This window comes from Camarhynchus parvulus, chromosome 3, assembly GCF_901933205.1.
Source record: "Camarhynchus parvulus chromosome 3, STF_HiC, whole genome shotgun sequence".
Taxonomy (NCBI): domain Eukaryota; kingdom Metazoa; phylum Chordata; class Aves; order Passeriformes; family Thraupidae; genus Camarhynchus; species Camarhynchus parvulus.
Window position 1 is genome coordinate 110,885,530 of NC_044573.1, and position 20,848 is coordinate 110,906,377.

Below are 20,848 nucleotides of genomic sequence, written 5' to 3' on the forward strand. Positions count from 1 at the left end.
CCAGATCATTTATCTGTCAATACCAAGTTTCATGCGCTCAGGTTCTTTGTTTGAAATGGAGAATTTAATGAGCCAGAGCATCCAACCAGAATTACCTCCACTCAAAATTCCTACTTTACAGACTCTTCAACATTTAACACTAAAACATACTCTAAATTATTTAATCATCCATTTATCACAGATACAGAAACCCAGAACTTTTGTCCTTGGAGCCCCGTGAACTAAAAAACTCCCATCTGACAAAAACAAGACTTTCCAGATGCCATCAAGAATGTCAAGCAACACAGAATCATGGAATTACAGAATGGTAACTGAAAGGGGCTGTAAAATCATTTTATTCCACCTTCCACTATCCCAGGTTGCTCCAAGCCCTATCCAACCTGGCCTTGGACACTTCCAAGGATGGAGCAGCCACAGCTTCTCTGGGCACCCTGTGCCAGGGCCTCACCACCTCCTCTAGCAGTTGGTGGCCATGGCCAGCGATTCTCTCTAAAATTTGGGTGTCATTCCTAATTTGTCTGAAGTGCCAGGGCTCAGCTCCTAGATCTGGGTGCCCAGGCCAAATTAATCTCCTTTAGTGAATTACAAACAATGATTTGGTGAATCCTAAGTGATCCTTAGTGAATTCCAGCTAATGAAGTGCAGAGTTCTCAGATGCAGGGGCAGGGGTTGACCTCTTGTTGCTTGTGGCCTCAATTTGTCCCTCTTTGACACAGCTGAGCTTGTGCAGGAATTTCAATTCACAGAGATGCAAAGGCTGCTGGGCAAGGTCACCCTCTGCCCCAGGAATAAGATATTCAATGATTTCCAACTTGTGTTCTGGAGTCCTGTTCATCAATGGACTTTAAAGCCTTGCAGAAACGAATGTAAGAGCAGTAAACAATGTCAAATTAACTCCATGATACTGTGTTTAACCACTGGAAAAATGTGGACAACTTGAAAAAAAACCCCAAACTAAAATCAATTTTCTGCTTGTCTCTCCATGCAAAGAATTATTCCAGCCCTCCAAAACTTTTAAGACAACTTCTGGGTAATTTTTAAGAGGTAAGAACACCAAAATTAGAATATCTCCCTGCTGGTCTCACTAATGTCGTAGAGAGATGCCCAAAGTGGCTTGTTTATATTTGCACAATCAGCAAATATTGCACTGACACATCTCTTCTGCATCTCTATTGCACTGACACATCTCATTGGTCTTCTTGATCTGGAACTCCCGTTCCCATCTTCATGTGCTTTTCTACACAGCCATGAGATCTAGAAATAATGCTCCCGAGGGACTTTCACGATTGAAAACAGCTGCAGGAACTTGGAATTTTCCATTAAAACCCCAAAACAAATATTGCAAAATGTGGTATTATTGAACATGTTCCAACATTGCCAACTATCCACAACTTTTTAATGAATAACTACAGCAAGCATTATTTCAAACTGTTACTCGAGCAGGGCTTTGGTTATTTTCCCTTTTTAAAATATTTTAATAAACTTATCCTGTTTAAAGATCAATTTACAAAGCAGTTAATTAAATCAACCATTTTAGAATCACCCTAATTTCATTCACCTCATTAATGAGTGAATATTCTCCACCACTTCATCCCCCCCCACACTGCAGTAAGAGCCTCTTATCCTCCTGCACTCCTCTGGCTACCTGTAATTCAATTTATTTCCCCCTCTTTTTCCTTGTGAAATACAATCAACTGCAGAAGTAGCAAGGAATAAAATAAGATAGAGACGAGCAGAATGATTGGGGGGTATAGGAGAAAAACAGGATGGAAAATACTTTTCCTGAGAACAGGACTGTGGATTGACTTTGCTGTAGGCAAACTCTGCTGCCTGTGTAGCAAAATATTCTCTACATCCCATGCATTATCTGCTATCAATACTCTCCCCACTGACAATGGGCTGTCAAGTTTCCTTGGGGAGACACCCAAAAATAGAGAGATAACCAAGGAAGAACAGCTGTGCATTTTTGTCCCTGAAATTTTGCAAACAAAACCTCTGCAAATTTCTAATTAAGCTCAAAACTAAAAGTGACCCATTTTTAACAACTGAATCTTGCCCTTTAAGACAAAGTTTCTTTAGGTTCTGGCGGAAAAAAAAATCTAAGTAGCCTAAAATATCAAATTTATTTGCATTCCTTACACTAAGTTGGCAATCATCCCCCAAAAAGATGGTCCAATTGTACCATTCTAAAGCATTAAAACTTTATGCTCATCTTTCATGGCTCATCCACAAGCAACCTGAGGTACCTGAATATCAGACTGAAGGGAGAACTCTTAAGGAGGTAAATAAAAAGGAATTTATTTCCAGCCCAAACCCACAGATATAAAATATCCAGCAGGTCCCAACCAGCCCAGTGCAGCACCACTCCTTCCCATCTGAGGGGACTTTGTGCAGTGGAAGCTGTTCAGGGGCTTCTCTCACCAGCACTGCCTGTCCTTCTCATTCCATCAAGGTTTATTTAACCTCTCTTTTTTTAAATTAATTTCACTCTTTGGATGTGGGGTTCCCTCCCCAGTTTGACTGTTCTGATCTCCAGTGGGGATGTGTGGCCAGTAAGGAAAAACACATCAAGGGTTTCTCACCTACTCTCACAGCCCAAGCCCACGCTGATACAAGAATCATTTACCCAACACTTAACTTTCTAGGTGATGGAGCACAGCAGAATAATCCCATAAAAACAGCTACGAGCTAAGTCCATGTCCAATTGAACTCGCAAAAGTTCAAAGCAATTCAATTACACGTTTGGGAATAAGGCCAGACAGCAGCCTTAACACCTCTAACACTTGAGAAAATGGCTCTGGACTCTTTAATGATCACAAGAAATCATTTTTTCCACTCTTCTACTCACTGTAGATGAGTAGGAAGCACTCTAGCATCACTGAGGAGATGCTCTTCTGCAGAGGTCCTTCTCCAATTCCCATTAAAATTCACAGCTTTATCTAATAAGCAAAGCTCAGGACTTACAAAACCAGTTGAGCTTTCTGTTGTAAGACCTATATTTGATATAATCTGCATAATATGGATGTGGGCAAGAGCCAAAGTGTTCAGAACAGGATGCTAAGTCTGGTAATTGGTTTAAGAATGATTCTGATCAGGTCCCATCAACTGAGGAGAGCAGGATGGGGAAGAGATGCCAACATTTCCCCTTCTCTGACACACAGCACAGGGTAGGACACCCCTGCACTGCACTGGCCTGCTCACAGGGATATCCAGGATTTGTCATCTCATTTATTACAGCACCAGCATTTTTCACAACATCACAGGCACCTCCTTGGTGGCACTCACTGCCATCTCACCATTTAAATGGAAGAGCAAAACCACGACATAAATTGTGGCTTTCCATCTGAAATAGGTTCTTCCAAAGTACACAGCTAAAAAATCACTTTCTACAACTCGTTAATGAAACCAGAGTTTTAACTACCGTTACAGTTGAAAGTGGAACTCCTCAACCTGCCAGATTTTCCCTGTGTGTCTGTGCATCCACTACGGGTGAGAACTGCAGCCTGAGTGGCTCTGGAGGTGGATGTCCTCCTGATATTAAAAAGGGGCATTAAGGATGGCACTGCTATTTCCAAAGCAACGTAATTTGCTTATCACCCAGTCTGACATTCAGCCACCAAATCCACATGAAGTACTGCTCCCAAATGCTTCCTACGAGAACCAGTGACTACAAAGAAACTCCACTTGCAGCTGCCCACTCTGAATTTTTTAACCCTGTCTTAGGTTATGCAAGCTTGTTTCTCTCTCCACACATATTTATGATATTCAAGGACCAAGCATAGTTTCATTCAGTCCTTCCTTTTCTACACAGAATTCCAGGCTGGTGTTGGTTGGAAGGGAGCTTAAAGTTCATCTGCCATGGGCAGGGATGGCACTGAGAGATGAGGCTGATCAGGGTCCCATCCAACCCTTCACCCCATCCCAAAGGATGCAGCTGGTTCTTACAAGACACAAAGGAAGGGCTTTCATTGAGCTACAGCTGTTCCACCAACAGCACTGACATGTATCACCAAAAAAATCCCAGAATGTTCTGAGTTGGAAGGGACACATAAGGATCAAGTCCAGAGGCAAAGACTGTGACCCTTCCAGGACAGCTCTAAGGCACTGCTGGAAGAGAACTGGGGCATTTAGGGCATAACAGTATTCTGAAATTCAAGGTTTGGCTTTTTCTGTTCTTACTGAACAAATGAGTCTCCTTCCATTCAGAGGGTGGTGAGGCCCTGTCACAGATTTCTCAGAGAAGCTGTGGCTGTCCCTGCATCCCTGGAAAAGTCCAAGGCCAGCTTGGACAGGGCTTGGAGCAACCTGGGACAGTGAATGGCATCCCTGCCATTGGAATGAGATGATCTTTAAGGTTCCTTGCAACACAAACCATTGTGTGCCTCAGTGATTCACAGCAATATAAATATTTCAGAACCACCTAAAACTCTGCACCATATTAAGCAAAGCTGCCTTCAAAACCAGGAGCTGATGCTGTGAATTCTGAGGCATAACAGAGGATTAAGGATCTGACTCATCACTTATGCTCATCAGTTGCAACTCCAGTATTTTCAGAGGAGTTGTATCAGTTTTCAAAAGAGAGAGAGAGAGAAAAAGAAAAAACCTCAGGCCTGAAGTGCTCATCATGTCAACGAACACAGAGCCATCCTCACCCATACGTTTGCATAATTATCTCCTGCAGTTGCATCTCTGGCTTCTGATTTTCAAAAAAAAAAAAAGGCCTCTACTCCCATTCATCCTGATTCACAAACAAAATGTAATTCTTGTAATGACTGCTCTCATCCCAGGGAAACGAGAGCCTCGTGCTGCAGCAAGGAGGGAAATCAGGCTCTGAGCTGAGCCCCAGAGCCCCAGCATCAGCAGCTCTGTTTAGGGATGCAAAACAGCAGCTCTGGAATGCAGAGCTGTGCCACACGCCTTCGATCAAAATGGGGACAATTAATAAGAGCAGCCTGAAACTTCTGAAAATAAATCCGGCGTAATCAAATACTCACCGCTACACAAATTAGAGGAGGCAAGCTGAGAGCAGAATATCAACACATCGTTTCTTCAGGAGGCTTCAAGTTTCTCAGCTGGTTAAAGAGCCCCAAACCCCGACTCACTGCTCTACACAAGCTGTTCTTCCACTTATTCTCTGAAATTCTCTGCTGATAAAATAATTTTAATGGATGCTGGCAGTGAGCAAACCCAGCCGTTTTGTCACTTGGGTGAGTAACTTACTCTGCTTTACATCTCTGGGAAAGACAGAGAGAACTTGAGATTGATCTTACAAGGCAAAAATATAATATAAATGGCAATTATTGTCATAATCCAAGTCTTACAAAAGGGACTGACCTCTGACTAAGCACAGGGCTGGCAGCCAGATACTTCTGAATTCTACTCAAGGCACGCACTGATTCACACTGACACCTTATCTGTCTAACCCTAACCTTCCCTACTTCCAAAATCTGGGTTTCCTGCTATTGTTGCAATTCTACAGCAACAAGGCAGGAATTCAAACTCTGAGCCTGGATTCAAGGGCAGAATGAGGGATCAGCAGGACTAACAAACAGAGAGAAAAACTGGAGTAGCAGCTGAGTGCTGAACCAGGGCCCAAAGCCCAAACCTGTGCCAAGAGCAAGGAGGAGCTCTTGGGTTTGGGAGCCAAAGACTAAACTTTGGATATATAAGCTCTGTAACAGCTCTCAAAGCAGGACTTGTGTGCTTTAGTTACAGTAAATCTCATGAACACACTGAAATATGTAATCCATGTAAAGAAACAGTCATTTAAAAAGTCATCAGTAAAATTGAGACATGGGCCTGCTCTAGACACCAGACTGACACATCCCTGGAAGTGCCCAAGGCCAGGCTGGATGGGGTTTGGAGCAACCTGGGACAGTGGGAGGTGTCCCTGCACATGGCAGGGGTGAGACAGATGAGCTTTAAGGTCCCTTCCAACCCAAACCCAAAACACTCTGGGATTCTACAATAATTCATAATTTTCAGCCATCAAGATTACAGGGTACAGTGCTGTCTTCTGCCTCCTCCATTTCATTTCAAAATTTGACCAACCCTTTATTAAAATGTAAGCAGAGTCTCAGAACTCTTCTCCATTCCTTCTGCCATCTGGGGTATCCAAATACTCCAATCAAAAGATCCCTGTGAGGCAGGGAAGCAACAGTACACTAATTTTTGTGACCAAGAGCTCCCAGAGAGGGGTTGGACTTTGGACAAGTTCAAATGACTCCTTCAAAGTCACTCAGGAATTTTACAAGAAGGCAGAACAAGAGCCTGGCCAAACTCTGAGCATTTTCTCACCACACATACAGGTTCCATCTGTAGCATCACACATGACAAAGTGCAGGACAACTTTCAAGCAAAGCCATCACCAGGATTTCCACCATCTCTTCCATACATGAAGAAAAAGAGACATTCTGAAGTGTTTCAGGCACCTTCATTCTCCTTCAGGATCTATCACCAGCACTAACAACTAAAACACTTCCTTAAAAGAGAAATTAATTACTTCAGAAAACTAAAATCCAAACCCAGCAAACAGCTGAGAACCTCACCTACCCCTGTTTTTGTGATTAAGTACAAAGCAAATTATTTTCCACTAGAAAAACAGTTTGCAAGTGCAGTATTACTGGCACAGCCTTAGTGAAGACAGAAATTACACTTGGAGAACTCAGGAATAGATAACAGTGTCTCCTTGAAGAAAATAAATCATAACAGCAAAAACCATGGGCTTCTGGCCATTGCTGCTTCCATCCTGGAGTTTTATTTTAGTTAAAAGCACTTCAGAAAGAAATTAATATCCTAATTAATGCTCTTAATTAAGCAACAAACATGTCTTTGTGTAACCCAGACCTGAACCAGGGAAATTTCCTACATGACAGACAAGACCCAGTCTACATTCCACTCTGCCAAGGCCACCACTAACCCATGTCCCCAGGTGTCACATCCACACAGCTTTCAAATCCCTCCAGGGAAGGGAATCCACCACCTCCCTGGGCAGCTGTGCCAAACCTTTTGGGGGAAAAAAACTTCAACATTCAACAAGATTTTTTCTTTAGATCACTTTTGCTATGAAATCATGAATTAACTCATCTGGTTTATCTTAAAGTGAAACCAAGGACTCGGGCAGGACATTGTTTCAGTTAAAGAAGCTAAAAAAGCCAAATGAATGCTCCCAGACTCACACACTATTTACAAAATACCTTGTCACCGAAGACAAAAGGAGAAAATCAGCTGAGTTTTCTGTTACCTGAGTTTAATTAACCTGTTCTGTGTCACAGAAGTAATTAAAATGAAGAAACTGATTTCAAATTCCACAATGAGATTTGGACAACCTTGAAGGCACTGAAGATACTTGAGTTGCTTGGACCAACACATCCAGCACCAGGGTTAGGTGAGGTGCCCCAGGTTTGCTGTCTCTGCCAGAGGCTACTAAATTGAAGGTGGCTCATCCCTTTCAGCAAAGCTAGAGCGGTGTTAAACTCTTTATCCCTCTCATTTGTTCAGTTGCTGTATGGAGATCTCTCCTTTAACACTGATTTTTCTCTGATCAAGACTGATTTTCTAAGAACTGCTTAATTTTCCTTCTGTTTCAGTGACAGAAATGTAGAAGCACAAACAATACATGAGCCAGACCAAGTGAGCAATTCAAGTTACTACTCCCTAATTTAAATGTCCAGTTATTTTACTATTCCTGGTTTAAATGTCTTCCCTGGTTTAAATCTTCCACTAAACCAGTGAAAATCTCTGACTCGGCCAACTGCTCATAATCATTGTAACCATTTCTCTGCTCTTTTTAGATAATTTAACAGAAGAACACCACAAAATTACTCTTATGAGTTTCTTCAGCTTGTACTTACACTACTGGAAAAGTTCTGAGCATACTTTACATGAGGATGGGACGTTACAAAGCCTCTTGAGGGTCTTCAGTGTTATTCACCATTCTGTAAGACACAAGGAAAAGATCCAAGAACATTAGAGAGGTTTGGGAGAGGCAAAGGGATCCAATCACATCATTCTGGATAATCTGTCACTAATCCAGACTCACAGACTTCAACGCACACGGTAAATTCTTATGGAGAAAGTTGATGTCTGGTGTTGTAATCAGTCCAGAGACAAAAATTTAAATTACAATTGATTTCTTTTGACCACAAGTAAATTAATCTATGCAATCATTTAGCCTTATGACAGTTACCTACCCTTTTAACTCACAAAAGCTATTAAAAGGATTATTTGGCCAACATCCTCAAAGAGCTCAGGAGACAGGTACTGTGTTCTGAGGAGGAATGACCTAATAGAATTTTCCTCAGCTATCACTGCTGATGTCTTTCTCCACAAACTAACACGGACTGAAAGTGCTCCAAAAGTCAAACTATTAACCAAGAGGGAAGAGAAAAGCAGGGTGTTATATCCAGGCAGAGCTGGGGTAGAAAATGAGAGGATACAGCAGCATAGGGAGATGCATGGGATAATTTCCTCTGCTCCATCTGTAACATCAGCAATTGTGGATTGCTAATCCATGGAGAGCAGCCATGGATGGACACATCTTGGCTGTTCTCGACGGTTAAAAGTGGTCCAGACATTAGAGAATGACTCTTCCTCCCTCAACACCTGCTGAAGACATTGGGGAAGAACTGCACCTCCCCCAGATGGAGCCCACCGGGCACACTGGGATGCAGAGGCACAGACCTGGTTGGGCTGGAAAAGCCCCCTAAGATCACAGAACCCCAAAATGGTTTGGGTTGGAAGGGACCTTAAAGCTCATCCTGTCCCACGCCCTGCCATGGACAGGGACCCCTTCCACTGTCCCAGGTTGTTCCAAATCCCATCCAGCCTGGCCTTGGACACTCCCAGGGATCCAGGGGCAGCCACAGCTTCTCTGGGCACCCAGTGCCAGGGCCACATCACCCTCACAGGGAACAATTCCTTCCAAATATCCCATCCAACGCTGCCCTCTGGCAGTGGGAAGCCATTCCCTGTGTCCTGTCCCTCCATCCCTTGTCCCAAATCTCTCACCAGCTCTCCTGGAGCCCCTTTAGGCCCTGGAAGGGGCTCTGAGGTCTCCCTGGAGCCTTTTCCAGGCTGAACATTCCCAGCTCTCCCAGCCTGGCTCCAGAGGGGCTCCAGCCCTCAGAGCAGCTCTGTGGCCTCCTCTGGTTTCACTCCAACAGCTCCACGTCTTCCCATGAATTTCTTCATGCTGAGGACCCCAGAGCTGGACACAGAATTCCACATGAGGTCTCACAAAGCAGAGCACAGGAGGAAAATCACCTCCATCAGGACCATGAAGTCAAATTGTTACCCCAGCACTGCCAAGGCTGTCCCCAAGTGCCACATCCACACGGCTGCTAAATCACTCCACGGATGGTGATACCATCTCTATGTAATTTTTTACCCTTTTTTCCTCATGAACTTTCAGGACCAAAGGCTGGGCTGAATGAGCTTTCCCAGAAGTGGAAGCACTCAGCTTTTGACCACCAGCTTTCCTGGGAGGTTTAAGCCTGTCCATAAGAGCCTTCTCCCACCCAGCTGTGGCCAGGGAAAGCTCTGGGCATTTCCAGGGAGGGGAGGCGCTGAGAGTTGGCTGCTGCTCTTCCAGAACAACTCATGTGGCCCACACTCTTTCTCTCCAGGAAAAGAGGTGACCAAGATGAATGGTCCCAGCAGACCCCCAGAGGCCACGTTCTGTGAGCTGGGAGAGAATCACTGACACCAAACCACTGATGGATGGAAGAGCCAAACACCCAGCTCCCTCCCTGTCAGCCACCCCAAACCTTTTAGAGAGACTCCCCCACCAACCCCCTCCTCTGTCAAATCTCTTAACTGCATTTTAAACATATTCCCCAAGGCAGTCACAAAAAATATGAGATCATGCTGCTGACTTCTTGCCAAATTTTAATACAGAGAGCTGTTTTGTTTTCCAAAGAGGAACAAATTAGACTTGAATATATACAAACTTTCTGAAGGTCAGAGGGGCTAATGATAAAGGACTGGATTCCTCAGAGAAAGATCTGCTTCCAGGGTGAGGAGTATGGATGTAGCAAAAAAGAAAACCCAGAAAGCAAAAAAAAATCACCTTCCATCATCATGAAATGCAGGATTAAAAGTAGAACATGAGGAGATGAGATAAGAGAAGCAAAGAAAAGGCTGCTGTAACTCAGGTTTTGAGATGACAAAGGCAGGAGGATGATATTAGTGATAGCAATGAAAGAAGAAAAAGCTGGTATGGACCTCAGATGTTTTAAGAGAAGAGCCATTAGGATCTAGACCAAATTTGGGACGTGATTAGAGGAGGAAGATGAGCTTTTCCAAGAGACTGCAGATCTGTGAGTGCAGACAGAGGACGACAGGATTTCAGCAGAAACAAACAGCAGCAAATCCATGAGAAAATAGGGATAATTCTCTGGTTTTGTTACATTTAAGTGTCAAGCAGGTTTACTACACTCAGAATTCAACCACAAACCATCCCAGATGAAGTAAGGAAGGACAGGAAAGGCTCAGGTCTGCCTTGGGAGCAGGGCTGGTGAAAGGAAACCCAGCTCCAGAGAAAGGAGAGGAAGCTGGTGCTTCCTCCGGCCGCTGCCAGCCCCAGCGGCCGCTATTGAAAAGGGGCACAAACAGTCTTTGACTCCACGTTGGTCTAAAGTTCAGTGGCACAGAAATACCTTCCCCACCCCCAGACACATGTGAGAAGTTGCTTCAATGCTTTTGTAGCTTAAGGGCACATCAGGCAGGGAACAAGCAAACCCTTCACCTAAAATCGGAGTCAAAACAATTCAATCCCGACCAACATAAATTCCATCAGCAACAAATCCTGACTCTGAATCACGAGTCAATATCCCTCTTTCCCTCAGTCTCCTTTTAGCACCAAAGCAGGCTGAGCACAGCAGCCAAGGCAGGTGTCACCACTCTTTGTGGTGATATGGGAGTAAGAACTCACAAACCTTTGCCCTTTTCACATTATTCATTAAATAAATTATCTGCTAAGCCAGGGAAAACACAACCAGCTCCCCTTCCTATTTCTGGTAGAGACAATAAAAAAAAAAACAGTCACTATTAATATGGAAATCATGGCTGCAGCTGTAGAATCAGATGTAATGAACAATCTTGTCCCCAGCTTAAGTTGATATAAAGGCAGCTTAAATTTACAATGGATGAGTCTTCATGGCAATCTGTTTTTCAGATATTAAAAATCTCATTTTCTCAGTGCCAAGGACAAGTGGAAGTGTGAAGCACTGGAGTATCAACTCTGCATTTGTCTCACTTGACATGAAATCATTCTCATTTTAGTTCTGATTTTTAATACATTCTTGGGATCCCCTTCAGTTTTCTTCATTTCTCACTGTGTGCAATTAAATGTTCTGAAGTAGAGTTCACCCTGATCCACAACACCCAGCAGAAGCAAGGAGAAAGTCACTTGGTAAAGATGAGGCTGATATCACTTATTTGGAAGAGAAACTAATTTTCTCTTTTAACTTCTGAGTGACTCACACAGTATAATTATTTTTTTTTAAAGCCATCATTTCGTATTTCACTAATACCTTCCTTGGTGAGTTCTTAAAATGGGAATTACAAATAACAAACTAAAAGCTTTTGTCCTTGAGGAAGACAAACATCAACATTTTGACCTAAGTAAAACATGAACAGAGGGGCTGAATTCTTGGCTTAAAGCCATCCAGGGCAGTATCAGTGGCTGAACACAGCACAGGCCCCAGCACTACAACTGTCACACCACTCCTGAAATGCAGAACCACCAAGAAATTCAGCCCTAAGAACAAAGTTCTACCACTGCTGAACTTGCAGTAAAGGCAGACCCCCAACTCCATGCATAATTACAAACCACTACTCTCCTAGAAACAGCAAAATTTAAAAAATTTAGGTCTTTTATTCAATGTACAGCTTAAGATCTGTAGGAATCATGAGGTCTCCTGGGTAGACCCTGTGCACATGTGTGTACACATGTCCATGAACATGTGTTGGGGAGGTTCAGGCTGGACATGAGGAGGAATTTCTTCATGGAAAGGGCTGTTGAACATTGAAATGGGCCCAGGGAGGTGGTGGAGGCGCCCAAGGCACAACTGGATGTGTCACTCAATGCTTTAGTCTGGGCGACAAGCATCTCTCAAATGTGGGACTCGTTGCAACTGGATAATTTTGGAGGTCTTTTCCAATCTTAACGATTTTGGATTCAATAGAGGTTTTTTTACACTGAGGCCAGTGTGAAGTAAAGCTCTTACCTGGTTTAACTTCTGTCCCAGGACATCCTGCCTCAAAACCAGCAAGAGACCAAGGATCCATCCACTCCAGTTCATTCTGGTGATTAATCATCCTCTCCACTACAAATTCATACTTGATTTCTGCTTTGAATGTGTCAGCCTTCACATTCCAGCCCTCCTCTGCCAGCTCCAAGTCCTTTATTCCTGGGAGATGTTCAGACAGGCTCTTATTTACCCGGTGCTTTCAAAGTCCAGGTACTGCGTTTGTATCAAAACTTAAATTCTTCTGGGTACACGCACAAAAGTAGGACTAATGTCCAAAATACTGGAGCTAATCTAGGACTCTCTAGCCCATTTTCCCAAAATAGGCTATTAGGAAAAAAAAAAATTAAAAAAACCTCTGCCATATGACTCAAGGATGTGTTTTATTTGTGCCCTGGGAAGCAAGGCTAGGAACCCTCTCCAGGCACTGCCACCTCCTGAGCACACCCCACGGCTTGGTGACGTGCAGCATCCAGTTCCACGTGGAAATCCTTTTATCCAAGCTCCCTGCTCAAGCAGGGCCACCAAAACCAGTTGTTCAGGACCATGTCCTGAGTATCTTCAAAATTTAAGACTTCATTCTCTCTGAGCAACCTGCGTCAGTGAGTGGAAACACTTTTTATGAACACAAAAATCCTCGGAAAAAATGTTCAGAAGTCACCTCCAGCCACTGCTATTTTCATTCTTACTGTGACTGTGTTGTTTACCAAACCTTTCACAGTACAACCCTGGAGCAGGCCATATTTTGGGATTATGGTGAGGGAATGCAGCAGCTCCTTGTCAAGTTAACAAGTTTACAATTTTTTTTATGGAATCTTGTTTTTTCTCTGAACTCTGAGGGGAGAACATAGACAGAAGCCTCTCCTCTTTAGAAAACAAATACCTCAATCATATGATACAGCCACAGCTTATCATTTATTACAGGTAAACACAGAAAAGCAAATAAATGATTGCTCCTACAATATGCCCTGCAGCTCACTTACACAGGACAATTAGCCAAGGATCACAGTCAAAACTCTTTCTCCCTTCTTCTACCTCCCAAATCCCGTGCAAAAGAAACCTCCTTGCCTAGATTTATTGGAATTTCCTAGAGCACAAGGCAGAGGCCAGGCTCCATTTTCAGGCAGACTGGCAACAGATCCCACCACAGAAAAACTGAGGTGTCACAAAATCATGAAGTTCCCCAAACTCCAAGATTTCCAGAAAGGCAGAAATGACCATCTGTGAAAGGACTCTGAGCTGCACCAGAAGTCCCAGAGATCCATCAAAGGCAATGCAAACCCAGAAAAAGGATGTTATTTAGTGTTGCTTGTCCTTAATGGCAGCTGGAAATGAAATTCTGTCACCAAGCCACCCCTGCAGACCCATTTGAGCAGAGCACTTGGGTTGTACTTTGGTTACAGCTTACAACTGAGCTTCCAGCCTTAACATCCCAACCACCTACACTCCTGTATCTCCTGGATTGCTGCATGTTGACTCCTCCAACTGTGGCTAAAAATTTGCCTGGAATCAAAGACCAGACTTTAATTGGCTTTTCCAGCTGAAATGTCACCAGCAGAAGAATGGCAGCAAGGCACCGACTCCTGACCAGTAGGGACAGCCAATGACTGCTACAACTCCATTTCCTGAGGGATCAAACAGGTTCTGAGCCACCTCAGATCACTTTGAGCACTGAAATGGGAGAGGAAGAGTGAATTAGGAACCACCTGACTCCTACAGAGCAACAAGAGGCAAGACAGGCCATGGAGTGGAACTGAGATTTAAAGGTCCTACATGACACCAGCAGGCTTTGCACCTTGAACTCCAGGTATACTCTAAGGAACACACAAAACTGATGGATGGGAGACTGCCAAGTCCTTGAGTCCAAACATACAATAAATGAGAGGCTCCTTCAAAAACCATCCAATTAACACTAATTACCTCGACAGTTTTCTGTGAAGGATACAGGGACACAGGAGCCCTGGACATGCCTAGTGAGTGAGGCGCTCTATTGGCATCTGCATGCCATGAATCCGCCTCCACTGCAGACTGCTTGTCCCAAAGGAGATTCAGGAGTCCACCATCAAGAGGAACTCACAGATTCTGTGAGAAACCCACAGATTCTGGGTGGGAAAGGGTAGGGTCAACAAGGGACACTGCAGAAGATACAACAGCTCCAAGAAATCCAGCTGGACAGGAAGGGACCTTCCTTCATCCATGACTCTGCAGAGAACACCTGTGTAGATGCCCCAAACCCTCTTTAGTGAAATTCCAGAAACTGCACTTGGCAGTGGGTCCTTGACAGAGGGAGATTAATTGCAAGACAAGGGCTTTGAAATGTGTTGATTGAATCAAACTTGATTTACTTTTTATTTGACTTGGTTTTAACTTTTCCTGTGCCAAATCAGGGAACACTTCCAAAAGCTGCACTTTTTCAGAGTGGTCCATCACGCTTGGAATTTGCATTTGCATGGATGTAAAACTCTTGGCAAGGACACAGAACTGCAACTACACAATCCAATGAAGATGCTCAATACAAGAAGCACATTCAGGTGAATTGAGTTCAAGAACCTACACCCAGTTGCTGACCCAAAAAAAGAAACCAGAATTGTATCTGCCACCACTTGTACCAGGAACAAGCAAGAGAAACAAGTCATGCCTCACAATCCTTTATTTTAGCACTGCTGTATGGCACAAGAAAAAGTATTTGGAGGAAAGTGGTATTGCTTGACAATAGCAAATTCACTGCATAAAATTTAAGTATTATCTGTTTTAAAACAGGCTTTGGATTTAAGATCATCATTACTTTTTCCCCAAAAAGGAATGTGATAAAATGCTGTACAAACAATAAACTTGGTAGGAACTTTACAAAATACAAAATGGTGTTCTGAAAAATGCTGCGAGCTCCCAGTTACTTGTAATAAAGTAAGAATGCACCTCTTTTTCACTCCAAAAAAAAGTCTACATAAAAACTGTGCCATGAAAGGAGGCTGAGAGCAGGGCAGTGTCACCAGGGTCTGGTGGTCATTTCTGCTGGAGGTCTCCCCACTGCAGCAGCACAGATCAAACACATCTCCTCTCCCCACTCCACCCCGTGCCCTTGTCAACCTGTTGTGCTGAAAATATCGATCTGCGGCTCCACCGTCCTTTTCTGCTTCCCCTCTTCTTCCTCCCAGCTGACCTGGACTTTGATCAGCTTCCCCTCTACAGGAATTAGCCATGGCAAGCAAAGAGGCCGATCAAAGTTTCCTTTTTCACAGCTTTGCCAGAAAGCCCGAGGGGCTCTGCCACCCCTGCAGAGGAACAAGGAGCAGCAGACACAAGGGAGAGGATGAGCTTTATGAGCTTTTAGTCCAAGGTAAAGCTGTATATACCAGAGACTTCATCTTGTTTCTACCCAGTGACTCACGCAGAACAGAGATGACTTGTCCCTGCACGGGGCAAGGGGTTGGAACTCACTGATCTGTGACTGGGCTGAGACTCAGACACTCATTCCGTGTGTGACACCCACCCTGGTGAACTGCAGGTGGGAGCTGCTGGTACCCTGATCGGAGCACAGAGTCCTCTCAAAGCTGTGTGAAACAAAATACTAATTCCAAAGTCAAGAGCTAGAGAATCGTGGAATCACAGGATGGTTTGTTTTGGAAGGGGCCTTAAAGCTCATCCAGTGTTGACTCTGTGTCATGGGTGGAGACACCTTCCATTATCCCAGGCTGCTCCAAGCCCCATCCAACCTGGCCTTGGACACTGCCAGGGACTCAGGAGCAGCCACAGTTTCTCTGGGAATTCCACCTTCACAGTCAGCAATTCCTTCTCAATATTCCATCTAGCCCTGCCCTCTGGCAGGGGGAAGCCATTCCTCGTGTCCTGTCCCTCAGGTTCTTGACCAAAGCCCCTCTCCAGTTTTCTTGCTGACCCCTTCATACCCCCTGTTAAACACTTTTCTCCCCAAAATAAATAAAATATTCCCAAGCACCTACTAGAAATGGCAGTAACATCCAAGCAAACATCAACTGGATGCTCCAGCCACACATTCCAAGAGCAAGCACAGTCACTTCCCCTACCTTAGCCCAGACCACACACCCAAATGGAGGTCACTTGCCAGCTAAATATTATCCTTTCAAAGGCCTTCTCCTGCTTAACATATTAACAGGATTTATAGGAGTGACTGTCTGGAACACTGCTTAACAATGCTAATAGCAGAGTTCCAAGAAATCAGTAGTTTGGCAATTGCAAATCCAGCAATACACGCTGAAGTATGTGCTCACGCTTGCTAAACCTGTAATCCGAGTTCTTTTTTTTTTTTCCCTCCCCATAATAAGTGGTTTAAATTTAGTAGGAATGATTCACTTGCTGCAGGTTCACTTGCTTTATTTCTTTTCCTTTTTTTTTTTGCACTTGGAATCCATCTTGGATGACATCTAACAGGAAGGTTGGAGGAGGGAGGCAGAACCTGGCTTTTTAAAGAAAAGCCAATCTATAACACTGAGCATCTTCTGTAATTTTAAGTTAAGTATCTCCATAACTCCAATTTTTTCCTTCAATAAGCAGCAGATACAGGGCAGACACAGACCCAAGCAGGGATCTAGTGGTGCTTGTGCTCTAAAAGCCGAGTCCAGGCTAAATAGACCATCCCTGTAGTCTTAACAAATACTCCATCCCCAGATGTTCTGCTCCAGCACTGGTATCCCAGAATCCCAATTACTGAGGTTGAAAAAGACCTCCAAGATCACTGAGTCCAAGCTGTGACTGATCCCCACCTTGTCACCAGTCCAGAGCACGGAGTGCCACATCCAGTCCTTCCTTGGACACCTCCAGGGATGGGGACTCCAATCCTCCCTGGCAACCCCTTCCAATGCCTGACCACCCTTTTGTTTAAGAAATTGTTCCTAATATCCAATCTAAACCTCCCCTGGCATAGCTTGAGGCAATTTCCTCTTGTCCTGTCTGTTTTTACCTGGGAGAAGAGACCAATCCCCACCTGGCTGCACCTTTCTGTCAAGGAGTTGTAGATCCAGCTAGGACCCTCCTGCGTCACTCAATCTAACCAGGCTGAGCAGCACCTTTGCTTTGCATGAGCCAGGCTTGGGGACAAGGAACCATGGACTCTCAGGATGGTTTGGGTTGGAAGGGACCTTAAAACTCATCTCATTCCATCCCCCTGTCAAAGGCAGGGACAGCTTCCACGATCCCAGGCTGCTCCAAGCCCCGTCCAACCAGGCCTTGGACACTTCCAGGGATCCAGGGGCAGCCACAGCTTCTCTGAGAAACCTCTACCAGGGCCTCACCACCCTCACAGGGAAGAATTTCTCCCCAAAACAGAATCCAAACCCACTCTCAGCTTCAAACCATTCCCCTGGTCCTGTGCAGGACTCTGGCAGGTGGCTTTTGACGCATGGAAGGGGCCAGGGAAGGAGGGAGGCAGCAGAGCAGGTGACAGCTTTGGGACAGCACCAGAGGCCTATTACGGCAAAACTTTGCTAAATATATCAGCAGTGCAAAGTAGGTGGGTCAGAACATCCCTCCAAGAGAAATCCAGATTTGGAAGCATAGCCCAAGTGACAAGGTATACGTTCAAAGTAGGTATAAGCACAAACATAAGGGTTTTAAGCAAGAACACTCAGAGGATTTAGAGTTTCCCATCCCCCCCTCACACATATATATTCAGCCAAAAGCACAACACAAGTCTGCAAAGGAAAATGCTCTTTAGGAAAAAGGCAAGGAAAATAAATGGTTGCACAGAGAGGTGAACTGACCTTCAGACTCGAGTGAAATTATTTAGGAAGCTCAAGACCAAATTTAGACTGAGCTATCGGCCTAAACCTCCTCACCTGTGAGTGGGCTGAGACGCAGCATCTCACCCCATGTGTGACACCAATCCTGTGTATTTCCTGAGCACTCAGGACTGTAAGAGCTCTATAAACCAAAATACTGATTTCAATGTCAAGGATTACAGAATCACAGAATAGTTTGGGACAGAAAGGTGGTTTAAAGCTCACCTTGTTCCAAACATGACACCTTCCACTATCCCAGGTTGCTCCAAGCCCTGTCCAACCTGGCCTTGGACACTTCCAGGGATGAGGCAGCCACAGCTTCTCTGGGCAACTGTGCCAGGGCCTCCCCACCCTCACAGCCAAGAATTTCTCCCTAATATCCAATCTAAACCTACTCTTTCTCAGAAAGAACCATTCAGTAAGACGAGGACAAGAAGCTGAAGTTGTAGGATGGAGGCTTCTGAAAAACTGATGAATTTCATTGGGCTGTGACACAGTTCTGCTGAATCTTCCAACAGGAAATCCAGCTTCAGCTGTGGGTATGTATTGGAAGTGTTGATAAAAGCCAAAATTGCAGAACATTTGGAAATGCATAATTTAGTAGAGGACATTCAGTACGGATTCATAAAAGGAAGGTCATGCCTGACAAATCTGCTGAAATCCTTTTTATTATACGACCAAATCGTTAGGTTAGACAAGAGTGAAACAGTGGACATAAGTTATCAGGATCTCAGGAAAGCATTTGATTTTGTACCACTCAGGCTGATTTACAAAGTCATAAAGTATTGTGCAGGGAGAAGGAATTGAAATGGATTAAAGAACATTTTAGGGATAGGCACAAAGGCAGCAGAGTGAGTGGAAGGAATCTGAAACAGAGAGGTGTAAAGGTCAGGCTGCTGCTAAAGGTATAAGAACAGGCTCTGATAATTGTAAAACTTCAGCTCAGCTACCACTCAAGAGGCAAGAACACCTGAATTTGGTGGCAGAACTGCAGAAGGGTATTACTAGCGGTAGTAAATTTGGAGGAAATCAGGTGCAGAAAGGTGGCACTTGCCAAGGTGCTGCACTATCTGTGGGATTCACCTGTACTAGAGCTGAGGTGTGAAGGGAACTTCTGGCTGGGAATCCACACTCATTTTAAAAAGGATTCAGTAATTTTATGGTCATTAATAAAATCTGCAGCTACGCCTGCTGTGGTAATGATTTGGGTAATTAAATCTGAAGCTTCTGGGAATTAAGCTGATGGCCTGAAAGGGTCAAAAAGAAAACTCCTCTGGTGCTTAATCAGAGGAGCTTTGCAAGCTGGATGGGTGAATTAATTGTCCCAAACTGACCACGATGTGACACACAAAGCTACATCCAGTGGCTCTCTGGGCTGATCCAGCTCAACTCTCCACGGAAATCACCACGATTTCATGCATGTAGGACACACCAAAAGAAACCAGCTTGGCTTTGTTAGCCCCTCTGAGACAATTTTCCACAGACAAAAAAGAATTCCCACTCATCCCAAGATTTTCCAGGGCTGCTGGTAATATCTTCTCCTGAAAACTCCCAATTATTCCCATGGCTGGCAGACTGGACACGAGCTCTGTGGTTTGATGATGATGCAAGGAGTTTTTATCCTTTGTCTTTTCTCCCCTAAGCGAGCAGCAAATCTTTACAACAATGTCCTCGTGAGCTGGGGTAAAATTCCCCACAGAAAACTGAGCTTCGGCTGCTGCTACTTGGCTCAAGGTCAGCTGAGATAAAGACGAGAACAGAACGTGGATCTTCTGATTCCCACTCCTGTGCCCTGAATTCCAGGCCACAGTGCTGCTGCCACCACCTGTGGGGACAGCCTTTCAATCTTGAAGGCTGTCAAAAGGCAGCAGCTTTTCTAAGCACTAAAAACCACTTTAAATAAACTTGTTTGAAAAAAAAAAAAGTTAGGGGAGAACAGGTGGACTCCTGTGACACCAGAATTCTTCAATGCACAAAGAATCTTTCATCTCACTGTTCTACACGGCACCTTTAAATATTCTTCCACATAAAGGCATGATATGCAAGAGCAAAAGAATAACTGAGAAACAGTAATCCGTAACAGATCAACTGTGCTTTATCTACACAGATTCTGCCTTCATAAAAGCACAGAGGAAAGAGGGGAAAAAAAAAAGAAAGTACATTCTTATTGTTTTCTGAAGCTTAAAATAACCACAAAGTGAGAAAAATCAAAGCTGTTCCACAGAACAACTAGGGAAAAAAAAGTCTCACTGAGCATTTGAGGAAGACAGTAAATGGCAGAAGATGGAATTAGAGATTTTGTGAGTGCCATGGTCACCAAGCTCAGATCCTAAATTTGGTCTGTGCTTAAACCAGGGTGGTTAAATGGAAGGATCTGCTAGAATGTGCCCCATATATAATTATAGCTGTCACTGGCAGCAAAGGCTACAGCTCTGGCTGCCATTACATTCTCCATTTTCACTTGCTAACTTCTCTGAAAACTTTCTTTTTTTCCATCTATAATGCACGTGGATGCAGGCAAAGTCTGCAGGAAACCTGCTAACTGTGAGCCAGTCAGAAGGTAAAGGGATGGGAAGAATTAGAACAAATCATCTGTTCTCAACACAGGCAGACCTACCATCAATTTGTTCTCAAAGCTGATTGATTATGGAGTTTTTGTACTTCCAGAAACAAGAAGAAAATGCATTATCTACTACAGCTGGTTTATGAACTAAACATTTGAGCTTAGATTAAGCACAAGGTCCAGGCTGGTGCTGGGGGAAGCAGCAGCAGCCAAAATAATATCTAAACCCCACATTCAGATATTCTGTATATTCCAAAGCATTGAGCTGTAACACCAATGGG

General features: G+C 44.1%; 1 protein-coding gene across 11 annotated transcripts in view; it reads right to left on the reverse strand.

Moving 5' to 3' along the window:
* The window catches only part of HMBOX1 (homeobox containing 1), a 104,039-nt gene that overhangs the window by 49,599 nt on the left and 33,592 nt on the right, over positions 1-20,848 (reverse strand). For all 11 annotated transcript variants that reach the window (XM_030944432.1, XM_030944429.1, XM_030944431.1 and 8 more), the window contains one exon: positions 7,854-7,937. In XM_030944432.1, coding sequence (XP_030800292.1) covers positions 7,854-7,876 — 23 coding nt within the window. In that variant the 5' untranslated portion in view covers positions 7,877-7,937. The remainder of the gene's footprint in view (positions 1-7,853; positions 7,938-20,848) is intronic.